The sequence below is a fragment of the Oncorhynchus masou genome, chromosome 22, assembly GCF_036934945.1.
Source record: "Oncorhynchus masou masou isolate Uvic2021 chromosome 22, UVic_Omas_1.1, whole genome shotgun sequence".
NCBI classification, from domain to species: Eukaryota; Metazoa; Chordata; class Actinopteri; order Salmoniformes; family Salmonidae; genus Oncorhynchus; species Oncorhynchus masou.
The window spans coordinates 14,030,666-14,046,516 of NC_088233.1; the positions used below are offsets into that span (position 1 = coordinate 14,030,666).

Genomic DNA, 15,851 nt, shown 5'->3' on the forward strand with positions numbered 1-15,851 from the left:
TCAGAGCAAAAACCAAGCCATGAGGTCGAAGGAATTGTCCGTAGAGCTCCGAGACAGGATTGCATCGAGGCACAGATCTGGGGAAGGGTACCAAAAAATGATCTGCAGCATCGAAGGCCCCAAGACAACATCATTCTTAAATGGAAGAAATTTGGAACCACCAAGACTCTTCCTAGAGCTGGCTGCCCGGCAAAACTGAGCAATCGGGGGAGAAGGACCTTGGTCAGGGAGGTGACCAAGAATCCGATGGTCACTCTGACAGAGCTCTAGTTCCTTGTGGAGATGGGAGAACCTTCCAGAAGGACAATAATCTCTGCAGCACTCTACCAATCAGGCCTTTATGGTAGAGAGGCCAGATGAAAGCCACGCCTCAGTAAAAAGGCACATGACTGCCAGCTTGGAGTTTACCAAAAGGCACCTGAAGGACTCTCAGACCATGAGAAACAAGATTTTCTGGTCTGATGAATCCAAGATTGAACTCTTTGGCCTGAATGCCAAGCGTCATGTCTGGAGGAAAAAGCACCGCCCATCACCTGGCCAATACCATCCCTACCGTGAAGCATGGTGGTGACAGCATGATGTTTTTCAGTGGCAGGGACTGGGAGACTAGTCAGGATCGAGGGAAAGATGAACAGAGCAAAGTACAGAGAGATCTTTGATGAAAACCTGCTCCAGAGCGCTCGGGACCACAGACTTGGGCGAAGGTTCACCTTCTAACAGGACAATGACCCTAAGCACACAGCCAAGACAATGCAGATGGCTTTGGGACTTGTCTCTGAATGTCCTTGAGTGGCCCAGCCAAAGCTCAGACTTGAACCCGATCCAACATCTCTGGAGAGACCTGAAAATAGCTGTGCAGCGACGCTCCCCATCCAACCTGATAGAGCTTGAGAGGATCTGCAGAGAAGAATTGGAGCAACTCCCCAAATACAGGTGTGCCAATCTTGAAGCATCATACTCAAGAAGACTCGAGGCTGTAATCGCTGCCAAAGGTGCTTCAACTAAGTACTGAGTAAACAGTCTGAATACTTATGTAAATGTTATTTCAGTTTTAATTTTTAATACATTTGCAAAAATGTCTCAACCTGTTTTTGCTTTGTCATTATATGAGGTAGTGTGTGTAAATTAATGAGTGAAAAAAAATCAGTTTTAAAATATGGCTGTAATGTAACAAAATGTGGAAAAAGTGAAGGGGTCTGAATGATTTCCGAATGCCCTGTAGATATGGAGATAAACACACATTTATTGTATATGTATTCATAAAGAGGGGCCACTCCAGTGCTATCCACATCTTTGACTGTCGCTGGAAAAGTCAACAAGACCACTGGCTTCACAGAGGAACTGACACGGACTGTATACTTGTAGATTCTGCTGCTACTGCTTGCCATTTGAGGTCTAGGCAAGGTTACTGTAAAGCACTTTGTGTGGAAAAACCCATGATCTGGGTCGATGGACCATGAAACAGAGTGAGTTTTGGATACTTGTGGGCTTTTATATAGCAACTGCTGATGTGAAAATGACACACATGGAGACATGCCAGTGCAATATGTTCAATTTATTTAGTTCATAGTATGAAAGGAAACGCATGAGAAAATATGCCGTACACTATACAACAGTGGGGGTATATGGTCATACACACACACACAGGCGCTTCATCAGCACATGACATAATGCATAGATTCTACTAATAAATGCTAGTACAAGAACCCATAGCGACGCATGCACGCACGCACGCACGCACGCACACACACACACACATACGAGAGGGAGAGAGGTGTAAGGAAAGCATGTTTATGGTGGCCTGCCCAGGAGAAGGAGACCAGAGGAATTGGACAGTGAAGGGAGCCCCTGCCTGGCCCAGCACGCTCTGCTCCCTACACTGTCCACAGACAGACAGACCGGCTGTTTTCATAGCTGCAGCTGTGCTGTCTTGTCCTCCGCTCCCCTTCATCAACCTTTCATTATGGAGGGGCCTCGCAAAGATCTTCCAAACGCACACACGCACACACCGATGAACATACACACACACTGGTATATGTACAAAAACTCACCCCAGTCCCTAGCCAAAAAGCTTTGGTTTAAGTGTCCCAGACACACTGTGCTGTCGGATTGAATAATATTTAAAAGAGTGGCGAGATAGAGGGAGGATTTGATTAAGACAATGACCCCTGAGAAAGACCACCAAGGTGGAGGTTAAGGACCCCCACCCACACACACACACACACACACACACACACACCCAAGTCAAAGGGAGGAGTGTGTCTGTGGAGAGGGAGGTGGATGACCTTAGGCTGAGGCGACAGGGGATCCGCTCTCACCTTCCCTCTCTTCCTCCACCCTCTCTCTCCTTCGGTCCTTCTCCTCCCCTCGCACCTGCAACAGGATCTGACTCTGGTTGAATAAACACTCCTTCAGTTTGTCCTCCGTCAGGGTGAGACGCTCTTCCAACACAGAGACAGTCTATGGGGTAGGAGAGGATCACACACCAGTTTTAGACTAAAAGTCTTTCACGACTATGTCAACACATCACTCATTTCAACATCTAACTCTGTATCATCTGCTGTTCTTTCATAAACATTACAATAGAGTTGCCAGATTGGGAAGTATTTTACGGTTGCCAGATTGGGTTGAAATGAAGTGGTTTAGCCAGGGCTGCCAGATTTGGATTAAGAGTTAAGGGACTGACCTGAGTGAGGACGTCAAGCTGCTGGACGATGCGTTCCAGGGTGCTGCTGAAGTTCATGGGGAGGTCTGAGCGCATCTCCAGAGGGTACGTCATCCCCTGTTCCTCCTCCCTCCGGCCTCCCATCTGCCCGGACTGGGACCCAGATGTCGAACCCTGTCCACTACTGTGGCAGTCTTCAGTGGGGTTGAGGCTAGTACTGGCAATCCGCCGTGCTGGTAAAATGTTTGCATGGCCGTTGACAGCCTTGAAAGAAAGAGGGGAGGGTGAATGCAACAGCTGACCAGGTTTGATTGATTTTGAAGTGAACATTAACTTTAAGGACCTCACAACTGAATGTGAGGGAAAGCATTGCAAAGCACTGCAGCCATAGGCTGCCAGTTGGGAAGCCCTGACTGATGCCGGTTGGGAAGCCCTGACTGCTGTCAGTTGGGAAGACCTGACTGCTGTCAGTTGGGAAGCCCTGACTGATGCCGGTTGGGAAGACCTGACTGCTGTCAGTTGGGAAGCCCTGACTGCTGTCAGTTGGGAAGCCCGGACTGCTGTCAGTTGGGAAGCCCGGAATGCTGTCAGTTGGGAAGCCCGGACTGCTGTCAGTTGCGAAGCCCGGACTGCTGTCAGTTGGGAAGCCCGGACTGCTGTCAGTTGGGAAGCCCGGACTGCTGTCAGTTGGGAAGCCAGGACTGCTGTCAGTTGGGAAGACCTGACTGCTGTCAGTTGGGAAGCCCTGACTGCTGTCAGTTGGGAAGCCCTGACTGCTGTCAGTTGGGAAGCCCGGCCTGCTGTCAGTTGGGAAGACCTGACTGCTGTCAGTTGGGAAGCCCTGACTGCTGTCAGTTGGGAAGCCCGGACTGCTGCCAGTTGGGAAGCCCTGACTGCTGCCAGTTGGGAAGCCCGGACTGCTGTCAGTTGGGAAGACCTGACTGCTGTCAGTTGGGAAGACCTGACTGCTGTCAGTTGGGAAGACCTGACTGCTGTCAGTTGGGAAGCCCTGACTGCTGTCAGTTGGGAAGCCCGGACTGCTGCCAGTTGGGAAGCCCGGACTGCTGTCAGTTGGGAAGACCTGACTGCTGTCAGTTGGGAAGACCTGACTGCTGTCAGTTGGGAAGCCCTGACTGCTGTCAGTTGGGAAGCCCGGACTGCTGTCAGTTGGGAAGACCTGACTGCTGTCAGTTGGGAAGACCTGACTGCTGTCAGTTGGGAAGCCCGGACTGCTGTCAGTTGGGAAGACCTGACTGCTGTCAGTTGGGAAGCCCTGACTGCTGTCAGTTGGGAAGCCCGGACTGCTGTCAGTTGGGAAGACCTGACTGCTGTCAGTTGGGAAGACCTGACTGCTGTCAGTTGGGAAGACCTGACTGCTGTCAGTTGGGAAGCCCGGACTGCTGCCAGTTGGGAAGACCTGACTGCTGTCAGTTGGGAAGACCTGACTGCTGTCAGTTGGGAAGCCCGGACTGCTGCCAGTTGGGAAGCCCGGACTGCTGTCAGTTGGGAAGACCTGACTGCTGTCAGTTGGGAAGACCTGACTGCTGTCAGTTGGGAAGACCTGACTGCTGTCAGTTGGGAAGACCTGACTGCTGTCAGTTGGGAAGACCTGACTGCTGCCAGTTGGGAAGCCCGGACTGATGCCAGTTGGGAAGCCCGGACTGCTGCCGGTTGGGAAGCCCTGACATAGAGGAAGTGGTTACAACAGTAATGCTAATGAAAAAAACATTGCAAATGTGTTAGTTCATGAATCATATAAGCTGTAAAGCCTAGCCAGTCTCTCTCCCCTCCCACTCTACATCCCTCCCTCTGGCCAATAATGTTTTTACAGTAGAGGAACTGAGACGATGAGAGGAGAGAGACTGTGCCCAAGAAGGCCAAAGTAACATCTCTAAAAGACAATCACCCTCACGTAGCACTCACGTCCGTAGCCATGAAATGCTTTAAAAAGGCTGGTCATGGCTCACATAAAACCATCATCTCAGAAACCTGGACCCACTCCAAATCACCGCAACAGATCCACAGATACACTCCACACTGCTCTCTCCCACCTGGACAAGAGGAACACCTACGTGAGTATGCTGTTCATTGACTATAGCTCAGCGTTCAATACAATAGTGTCCTCCAAGCTCATCACTAAGCTAAGGACCCTGAGACTGAACACCTCCCTCTGCAACTGGATCCTGGACTTCCTAATGGGCCGCCCTCAGGTGGTAAAGGTTAGCAACAACATATCCGCCACGCTGACCTTCAACACAGGGGCCTCTCGGGGATGCGTGCTTAGTCCCCTCCAGTACTCCCTGTTCACCCACGACTGCGTGGCTACGCACGACTCCAACACCACTATTAAGGTTGATGACGACACGACGGTGGTAGGCCTGATAACCGACGACGATGAGACAGCCTATAGGGTTAGAGGTTAGTGACCTGGCAATGTGGTGCCAGGACAATAACCTCTCCTTCTACAAGACAACAGAGTTGATTGTGGACTACAGGAAAGGGAGGGCTCATCGTATTGGCTCCTAATAAAACAGGCAAACAGTTCAAAAACAGGGTCAACGAGTTGGAGAACTTTCCTACATATTCTGAGACCAAATCCATACCTCCTGAAGCAAGATAAACAATAGAAACTAGCTGCGGCCCGTCCTTAGAGACAGTAAATCATTGCATTTCATACATTTTATTCAAAAGGAATTTCATTACTCAAAGCAGGCTCACGTGTTCCTGCTTTGGAAACACAACCCAAGACCACGCAGACAGACAAGGATCAACACGATCTACAATGTTGCTCCAACACACAGACGTCAGATCACTGCTAGCACACAGACAAAGATACAGACAAGATGTGTCCCTGTGCTCCAACGGCCCCATACAATACACATACACATGGACACAGACAAAAACAACGTGCTAGCGAGCTTCCTGGGCAGGGTAAGGGAGGTACAGGGGCGAGGAGATAGAGATAAAGAGAAGGAATGAGACAAGAGGAGAGGAAGGAGGTGGTGAGTGGGGGCTTAATGCATGGAGGAATCGATTCCTGCCTTGTTTCCTGTGCACTTACATCAAAGAGTCTTGGGGGGGAGAAGAGGGTGGAAGGGAGAGGAAGGAGGGCTTGGTCCTGACTGGAGGTGAACAAAGCTGTCAGTGTGTGAAGAGGGACTCCAACTGGACTCCTTTCTATCTCGCTTTTCCCCTCCCTTCTCCCCCCTCTCTCGGGTTCTCTCTCTCTGACCCCCCCTGGGCCGCATCTGGGCAACATCTGTTGTGTTCATTAATGCTCAGCAGACCCAGACCTGACTCCATCCATCTCTCTTTTCGCTTCCTCTTGCGTCTTTCCCTTCTCTTGCAGGAAGTTGGAGAGCAATCAGACATTAAGAGGCAGCATACCATGTGTCAATCACTAAACACACACACTGTGCTCATTTGCCATGTCATGTGGAATGGCGAGACACGGCTCATTGCCACAGCAAGCAAGGCCATCGGTGGCATTCTGCCAGCTCGGCTGTCTGTTCGGTTGGTCGGTGGGAGAAGAGTGGGCGAACAGAAACTTTAATCAAACTACAGAACCATTCCCAGATAGATAACAGAGCTGGAGCACAGTCTGTCTGATACCACTGTAACACTTGGTCTGATACCACAGTGTTAGTATGTAATATTATGAAAACTTCAATCCTGAGGTTGACAACTGAAGGCCGTTATCTGTTACTATTACAGAAGGGCTGGCATAATATTCTGTAACATACCCGCGGGTAAAGGGTAAGAGTACTGTTTTAATATCAGCTCCCTAAGCAAGTGTCATTGACAGAGTCTATTCTCAGAAATGGATAATGTATAGCAATATTAGATACGTAATTGTTTACAACGTTTTTTTTAAGGCTTGTGATGTTTCCATTAGTAGCATCTTCAGCCCATATAAGGTCATGCCACTCTGTCTACAGTGAACACTCTGTCCCAGATTTTGAAGTGGACACAGGTGGACAGCCAGCGCCAGCAGTGTACCCAATTAATGCCAATGACCAATTCATTTAGCTCCCTGTCCTCGCCAGCCACTAGCCAGCCTCTCCATCTCACCCAGACGATTAGAAATGAGTACGTCTAAAATGACAGACTATTCCCTATGCACTGCACTACTGTTGATGAATACCCTATGGGACCTGGTCTAAAGAAATGCACTATAAAGGGAATAAAGGGTGCCATTTGGTACTCATTCTATATTTATGAGCTACTCCAGCAGAGTGGTCTGAGAGAGAAGAAACAATCAGAATAATTGTTATAGGCTGTGTCTGTTGTTGCTGTGGGATATATAGCACAGCAAATATACAATTATAGTGTTGTTGTTAGGGGGGGTAAGTTGATTTCTTACTTTCTCTTGTGGATTTAGACAGCTAACATGCCATGTTACCAAACTAGTTTGATTGAGTTGTTGACTAAAGTGTTAGATAGATTAAAGGAAAATAGATAAATAAATAAACACACATACACAACTGGTCAAAAGTTTGGACACACCTACTCATTCCAGGGTTTTCCTAATTTTTTACTATTTTCTACATTGTAAAATAATATTGAAGACATCAAAACTATGAAATAACACATATGGAATCAAGTAGTAATCAAAAAGTGTTAATGTCAAAATATATTTAAATGTGAGATTATTCAAAGTAGCCACCCTTTCACAGTTTTGCACACTATTAGCATTCTCTCAACCAGCTTCACCTGGAATGCTTTCCCAACTGTCTTGATTATGTTTCCACATATGCTGAGCACTTGTTGGCTGTTTTTCCTTCACTCTGTGGTCCAACTCATCCCAAACCACCTAAAATGGGTTGAGGGCGGGTGATTGTGAAGAATGGGATGGCGTATTGCTGCAGAATGCTGTGGTAGCCATGCTGGTTAAGTGTGCCTTGAACTCTAAATCACAGACAGTGTCTCCAGCAAAGCACAACCACACCTCCTGCATGCGTCACAGTGGGAACCACATATGCGGAGAACATCCGTACACCTACTCTGCGTCTCACAAAGATACGGAGGTCGGAAACAAAAATCTCAAATTTGGACTTCCACTGGTCTAATGGTCTAATGTCCATTGCTCGTGTTTCTTGGCACAAGTAAGTCTCTTCTTCTTATTGGTGTCCTTTAGTAGTGGTTTCTTTGCAAAAAAAATGACCATGAAGGCCTGATTCACACAGTCTCCTCTGAACAGTTGATGTTGAGATGTGTCTGTTACTTGAACTCTGAAGCATTTATTTGGGCTGATATTTATGAGGCTGGTAACACTAATGAACTTATCCTCTGCAGCAGAGTAACTCTGGGTCTTCATTTCCTGTGGCAGTCCTCATGCGAGCTAGTTTAATCAAAGCTCGTGATGGTTTTCGCGACTGCACTAGAAGAAACTTTAAAAAGTTCAACTTTTTCTGGATTGACTGACCTTCATGTCTTAAAGTAAATGATGGACTGTCATTTCTCTTTGCTTACTTGAGCTGTTTTTTCCATAATCTGGACTTGGTCTTTTACCAAACAGGGCTATCTTCTGCATACCACCCCTACCTTGTCACAACACAACTGATTGGTTCAAACGCATCGAGGAAAGAAATTCCACAAATTAACTTTTAACAAGGAACACCTGTTAATTGAAATGCATTCCAGGTGACTACCTCATGAAGCTGGTTGAGAGAATGCCAAGAGTGTGCAAAGCTGTCAAGGCAAAGGGTGGCTACTTTTAAGAATCTCAAATATATTTAGATTTGTTTAACACTTTTTTGGTTACTACATGACTCCATGTATTATTTCATAGTTTCGATGTCTTCACTATTACGGTACAAGGTAGAAAATAGTACAAATAAAGAAAAACCCTTGAATGAGTAGGTGTGTCCAAACTTTTGACTGGTACAGTATATCATACACAGATATTAAAGAGAGAAAAATGCAAGGTTTTGTGTGTGTGCACGTGCGTGTCCTCAGTCCACATTTCTCCATTCCCTTCCCCTATAAACACATAGGCAAGTAGAGCAGAGGGCTGCTACTCTCTGTCCGCCTGCTGATGGGGAAGAGAACATTTCCTCGTCACAGGATGCCATGGTAACACCATTAGTCAGCCTCAGAGAACAAGGAAATGGGTTGTTAATTGGATTCGTTCTGACATTCTTGATTTCTTGTTTCTAGTTTTGATTATTTGTGCATTTGTTTGACAATTTACTGCACTGTTAAGAGCTAGTAAAAAGCATTTCAATGAACCCACTATAACATCTCCTAAACTGTGTACGCGAACACCACACTTATTTGGATTTGAAATCCTTATGGAAATCAAAGGAGGCATCATGTCCCCTGACTCCACCCAGGTTCTGTCTCACACACTGCAGTCATTTTGACCATCTTCCTTTATGAGTCTTGGAGATCAAAGCGTTTGTGTGAGTTCGTAGCAATGAGTACCTTGGTTCAAATACTATTTTGGGTCTTTCAAATACTTGAGCGTTTGTTTTAGCCTAGTAGTTCTCAAACTTTGGGGGGGGGGGGACAGAGGACGGTGCCAACAGGGTGTAATTTCAAAACCAGGTAGTGCATTATTAGTTCCTCTTGTCATGTTAGTAATTTATATTTATAACGTGTCAGAAATGTCTGAAATCAACTAGCCCATGTCAGCTAACTTTTAAACTTTTTTTTGTCACTCAAATATCACATGAATACACATTAGACAGGGCAAAATGTATAGACTTCCAAGAAATGTGCTTTAAAACTGCAACATTTTCTTTGCACCCCATGACGAAATGTGTAGAACTGCTGGAAATAAGCTTTAAACCTGCAAAATTCTCTCCACCAACAAGAGGGGTGTAAACAGTGTGTCATGAACAGTGCTTGTGCCCATCGAAATCGACGTGGCACGCGGGATGTTCCCCAATGCTGGAAAGGGGGCCACGTGTAAAAAATAATAAAATAATTTAAAAAGTGGTTTCAAAACCACTGTTTTAGCACACCTGTAGTGCTAGGTGGGCAGGGTTAACACTTTCAGGATTTTTCTATTGGTTGCAATGCCACAGGCAAGCTCAATCAACTCCAGCTAAAGTATTTCAAATAATTTGAACCAAGGTCTGCTGGAGGAGAGCTGGCTGGCCAGGCTAAAAGTGTCTGCTCTCTGGCCTCAGTCAGTCTGTGTGTGTGAGATACGCGGGTCAGCGGTTTGTTCACCCGCAGTTGCTACAGCCCGACTCTGTGATAAAGTGAAAATCTGAGGTCAGCACCCGACCCTAACCTGCGAACATAGAAAATACGGATGGCAGAACTATTTTGACAGGCCTTTTTAGATAAGCCTGTTTCTGCTTATAATGTCATCTTGTCTATAATTAGATTCATGCAGCTTCTCTTCGGTCAGTGCTTGTTGCTCTAGAAGACTAAGTAAACGTTTACGCATTAGAATAATGTAATAAATTGATAGAATTATCGGTAAAGTTTGTTTTCTTTTTTATCTCTGCTTCTCTCACCCAACGAAGACGTTTAGGGAACGGGGAGAAAATGCTATTTATTTATTTTTTACAATTGGAAACATTTTCCATGTAAAATGTCCAAATGACATCTGTTTGACCGGTTTTAAGGAAATTAAAAGCTATTGAAACGACACAACGTGATTTCTTCAGTTTAGATGCATATTTTGTGTGGTTGAAATACTAATCAGCCACCTTTACAGATGGTCCCTAAACGCACACTCATTCTCTCAGATTAATGAAATAAATCAGATTTTTCCACTCCTGTTCCGGAGTCAAAATTTACATTAGGTTTATATTTTTACTGCAAGAAATGCTTAATTCTTCAGGAGTTATTATAATATTAGGATATGTGAGAGGCTATAGACCTACAGTCGGTGTCCAGATTTCATATAGGCTACTAATTCCATTTAACCCATCTGAACAGTACAGTTACCTCGACTTGTCATTTTGAAGTCTCCATCTTGTGACTGTAGAATTTGTATAGCGCCTCACAAATCATCACACATAACACTGCTATCATCATCTTTTACCACTTCACCAAACATTAGACTAATGTTCTGGCCCTTCTATTCATTTTGAACTCTGTTTCACAGCTTTTCTCTTATTGAATTAAAATCCTACATTTTCCTTTTTGCCTCAGCGGATCGACGTAAAGTTCCCAAAAGCATTTGTCAATTGGTGTAATATAATAAATATAATAATAATATATCCCATTTAGCAGACGCTTTTGTCCAAAGCGACTTACAAGTCGGCTGGGGCCACTACTTTTACATATGGGTGGCCCCATATGTAAAAGTGTGTATTTGACATGCTACAGTTAGTACGTAGCCTAAGCTTGAGGGCCTAACGGCAGATAAAAAATAATGAAAGACAAAACCTCAATGTAGCAGGATTTTTAATGCATAGTTTTTTCTTTATTTAACCCACCACCAACCAATGGCCATTCAGAGACCGATCCCTCTTCTTCTCACCCATACACACTAACTTTACCATGTTTTCAGCTACCATCATCAGGATACACACTAACTTTACCATGTTTTCAGCTACCACCATCAGGATACACACTAACTTTACCATGTTTTCAGCTACCACCACCAGGATACACACTAACTTTACCATGTTTTCAGCTACCACCATCAGGATACACACTAACTTTACCATGTTTTCAGCTACCATCATCAGGATACACACTAACTTTACCATGTTTTCAGCTTCAGGATACCACTATGTTTTCAGCTACCACCATCAGGATACACACTAACTTTACCATGTTTTCAGCTACCACCATCAGGATACACACTAACTTTACCATGTTTTCAGCTACCATCATCAGGATACACACGAACTTTACCATGTTTTCAGCTACCACCAGGATAAGATGGCCAGGGGAATAGAACCAATTACAGCTAGGCTGCTTAGCTTGCTTTGTTCATATTAGTGCCCAACATATCCTTCATTAACTTCTTGAAACTCCCCATCCCGGATCCGGGTTTGTGACAAAAGCCTCAGGCTCATTAGCATAACGCAACGTTAACGATTTCTGAAAATCGCAAATAAAATGAAAATAATGCGTCTGCTCTCAAGCTTAGCCTTTTCTTAACAACACTGTCATCTCAGATTTTCAAAATATGCTTTTGAACCATAGAAATTGACTAATTTGTGTAAGAGTATGCAAAGCTAGCATAGCATTTTGAGTAGCATTTAGCACGCAACATTTTCACAAAAACCAGATAACCAAATAAATAAAATCATTTACCTTTGAAGAGCTTCTGATGTTTTCAATGAGGAGACTCTCAGTTACATACCAAATGCGCAGTTTTTCCTGAAAGCGTCTGTGTGTAGGAGAAATCGTTCCGTTTTCTACATTGCGTCTGGCTACCGAAACGAACCGAAAATTCAGTCACCTACAACGTAAAACTTTTTCCGGATTAACTACATAATATCGACCGAAACATGGCAAACGTTGTTTGGAATCAATCCTCAACGTGTTTTTTCACATATCTCTTCATTGATATGCAGTTCGTGGAAGCTTGCTTTCCTCTCTGTATCGCATGGAAAAATTCTGGCAGGTGACTTTTGCGCACCAATTTCGGCGCAGGACACCGGGCGGACACCTGGTAAATGTGGTCTCTTATGGTCAATCTTCCAATGATCTGCCTACAAATACGTCACAATGCTGCAGACACCTTGGGGAAACGACAGAAAGGGCAGGCTCATTCCTCTCGCATTCACAGCCATATGAGGAGACAAGGATTTTTGAGGCTCTGTTTTCCATTGTCATTTCCTGGATGCCATCTCATCTTGGTTTTGCCTGAAGCTCCCGTTCTAGGGCACGCACAGAGAATATCTTGGTATTTCTGGACACGTCAGAGTGTTTTCTTTCGAATGCTATCAATTATATGCATAGTCGAGCATCTTTTTGTGACAAAATATCTTGTTTAAAACGGGAACGTTTTTCATCCAAAAATGAAATAGCGCCCCCATAGATGTAAGAGGTTAACTAACCTTGCTATATAATATCTGTAATACAGTACAAAATCTAGATCTAATTTTAGCTAACAGAACAACAACACCCTAAGTTTCTCTTGTCCTGCAGTTAGTGGATTGTTATTTAGACTGCATAACAAGTACGTAGTCACCTCAGGGTGAATAAATAGCTTTATGCTCTGCGTTCCCAAATGGTACCATATTCCCAATTTAGTGTACTACTTTTGACCAGAACCCACAGGGCTTTGGTCAAAAGTAGTTCACTATGTAGGGAATAAGGTGCCATTTTGGGATACAGTCATAGTTCTGGCTGGCTGGCTGCTGGGGTGATGTCAAAATATGGTGTCCTGTTAAAGTAGGCCATTTCCTGTGTTGGGACAAGCCACAGCTGTCCCCTGTCACCAAGTCAGGTGAGGCTCAGAGGGATCTAAAGCTCTATTTCCTGTTGGGTTCTACATATTAACAGTCTGGGCAGCAGAGCGGATGGAGGGATCCTTTTACAGTACAGCTAGGCTGCCCATTGCCCTCATCCTCTGTCATGCAAACAAAAGCGCACAAATACAACCGTGTGCATGTACACAGACAAATTCTCGCACACTAAATTGTATACATTTATACATCTCAATCTCACACACAAACACAAACATCTCCAGCCGATGTGATCTAACATGATATTGTGTCGGTTTTTTATGAAGTCAATTATTCTCTTGAAAAGCTTGTTTTGAAAGAAGAGGAAACCGGAGGTGGGTCTTGTGGCTGTGAAGAAGAGGCCACTTCCTCTTTATCCCTCTCTCCCCCTCAGCCCATCCCGCCCTCTTTCAGTCTGTATCTCTTTTCTCTCCCTCCCTCTCGCCTCAGACATCTGAAATGAGTCCTCCCACACATGGGCTCAAATATCCTGTCCACAGATGCCATAAAAAATAAAGACAGCACTGCATTTTATAAGCAACTCTGTGCAACTAAGTGGTTATGCCATGTTGTGATTGTAACCAGGTTGAGGGAGGTAGCACGGGGCACAGAGGGAGAATGGGAACAGTAAACAACCGGCCCCGTTAATAAAAACAGCACTGACTGAGCCGTCAAGGTTCAATGACAGGTGGACTGGTATCGCCATCTCACGGACACGCGCACAACTCCCTCTTTAAATTGTAACCATCCTCTTTTATCGAGAACAAGTAGCCTTAGTATTTATCTCCATATTGCTGCCCTGTAGGCTACCTAAAACTCTGACAAGACAAATGCTGTGAAGGGAACTCTGATGCCAAGGCAACATGGTAAACAGTAGAGAAAGATAGACAGAGTATTCCTGAAAAGGAGCAGCAGCGTGAATAGGAAAGGAAGGAGAGAAGGGAATAGGAAAGGAAGGAGAGAAGGGAATAGGAAAGGAAGGAGAGAAGGGAATAGGAAAGGAGGGAGAGAAGGGAATAGGAGAGAAGGGAATAGGAGAGGAAGGAGAGAAGGGAATAGGAAAGGAAGGAGAGAAGGGAATAGGAGAGGAAGGAGAGAAGGGAATAGGAGAGGAAGGAGAGAAGGGAATAGGAAAGGAAGGAGAGAAGGGAATAGGAAAGGAAGGAGAGAAGGGAATAGGAAAGGAGGGAGAGAAGGGAATAGGAGAGAAGGGAATAGGAGAGGAAGGAGAGAAGGGAATAGGAAAGGAAGGAGAGAAGGGAATAGGAGAGGAAGGAGAGAAGGGAATAGGAAAGGAAGGAGAGAAGGGAATAGGAAAGGAAGGAGAGAAGGGAATAGGAAAGGAAGGAGAGAAGGGAATAGGAGAGGAAGGAGAGAAGGGAATAGGAGAGGAAGGAGAGAAGGGAATAGGAGAGAAGGGAATAGGAGAGGAAGGAGAGAAGGGAATAGGAAAGGAAGGAGAGAAGGGAATAGGAGAGGAAGGAGAGAAGGGAATAGGAAAGGAAGGAGAGAAGGGAATAGGAGAGGAAGGAGAGAAGGGAATAGGAAAGGAAGGAGAGAAGGGAATAGGAGAGGAAGGAGAGAAGGGAATAGGAAAGGAAGGAGAGAAGGGAATAGGAGAGGAAGGAGAGAAGGGAATAGGAGAGGAAGGAGAGAAGGGAATAGGAGAGGAAGGAGAGAAGGGAATAGGAAAGGAAGGAGAGAAGGGAATAGGAGAGGAAGGAGAGAAGGGAATAGGAGAGGAAGGAGAGAAGGGAATAGGAGAGGAAGGAGAGAAGGGAATAGGAAAGGAAGGAGAGAAGGGAAGAGAGAGCGAGAATCTTGGCAGAAGAGATGCAGACAGTCAAACAAGGGAGAACAGATGAGGCGAAGAGGTGTTCTGACCCAGTTCTGGAGGAAGGAGGGATGAGATGTCACCCATTCTTACTGAGAGAAGACTGATGACTCATCACCAACAGAGAACAGACACTACAACACTGGAAACACAGCGGAGGCGTATGCTTCTCTGAATGTCTCAGTGCTCTACTGGTACCGTTGTAACCATGTTCCATGTGTTACTGTGCTAGCAAAGCTATGAAGCAGTCCAGTAATATGAAGAGAGGTGGGCACGATCATGTGTTACTGTGCTAGCAAAGCTATGAAGCAGTCCAGTAATATGAAGAGAGGCGGGCACGACCATGTGTTACTGTGCTACCAAAGCTATGAAGCAGTCCAGTAATATGAAGAGAGGTGGGCACGATCATGTGTTACTGAAGCAACGAACCGTCCTGCAGAGAGAGAAATGCATTAACACAACCAAATATCAACCTTGATGCAACATTTATGTAGCAACACTGCATGGACATGAGATGTGCTATGACATTGTGATCTATGCTAAATTGTTCAGCTGTCATTTATATTGTGTAACAGCATAACATGCATCTGTCCTGAGACAAAGCGATGCAGGCTGTTATGTTGTTACCCATTTGCAGCGTTGTTATGGTGATAGAAACGTTGTTAGTGCTACCAGGGAACGAGGTGGACGATTATTACGCTACTCTTCTCAACATCAGAACCAACCCCTCCATTCAATTCTCTCTCTAAGATGTATGCACACTTGCGGACGAGTCCTGATGTGGATTTGAGCACTGCTAAATAACCATGGCAACCCACCCAGATCTCTTCACAGCTCTTCAATCCAGAGCTAGTCATTTGTGTCGAATTGTAATTGTTTTTGTTCAGGTTTATACAGAACATGAGTAAAAGTATGTGGACACTAACTGCTCATCTAACATCTCATTCCAAAATCATGGGCATTAATATGGAGTTTGTCCCCC

General features: G+C 45.1%; 1 protein-coding gene across 1 annotated transcript in view; it reads right to left on the reverse strand.

Annotated features, from left to right (window-relative positions):
- Positions 1–1,537: 1,537 nt before the first annotated feature.
- Positions 1,538–15,851, reverse strand: part of poc1b (POC1 centriolar protein B) — a 61,937-nt gene continuing 47,623 nt past the window's right edge. Inside the window, exons 11-12 of the mRNA XM_064929343.1 lie at positions 2,687–2,929; positions 1,538–2,460 (exon numbers count right to left, since the gene is read on the reverse strand). Coding sequence (XP_064785415.1) covers positions 2,287–2,460; positions 2,687–2,929 — 417 coding nt within the window. The 3' untranslated portion in view covers positions 1,538–2,286. The remainder of the gene's footprint in view (positions 2,461–2,686; positions 2,930–15,851) is intronic.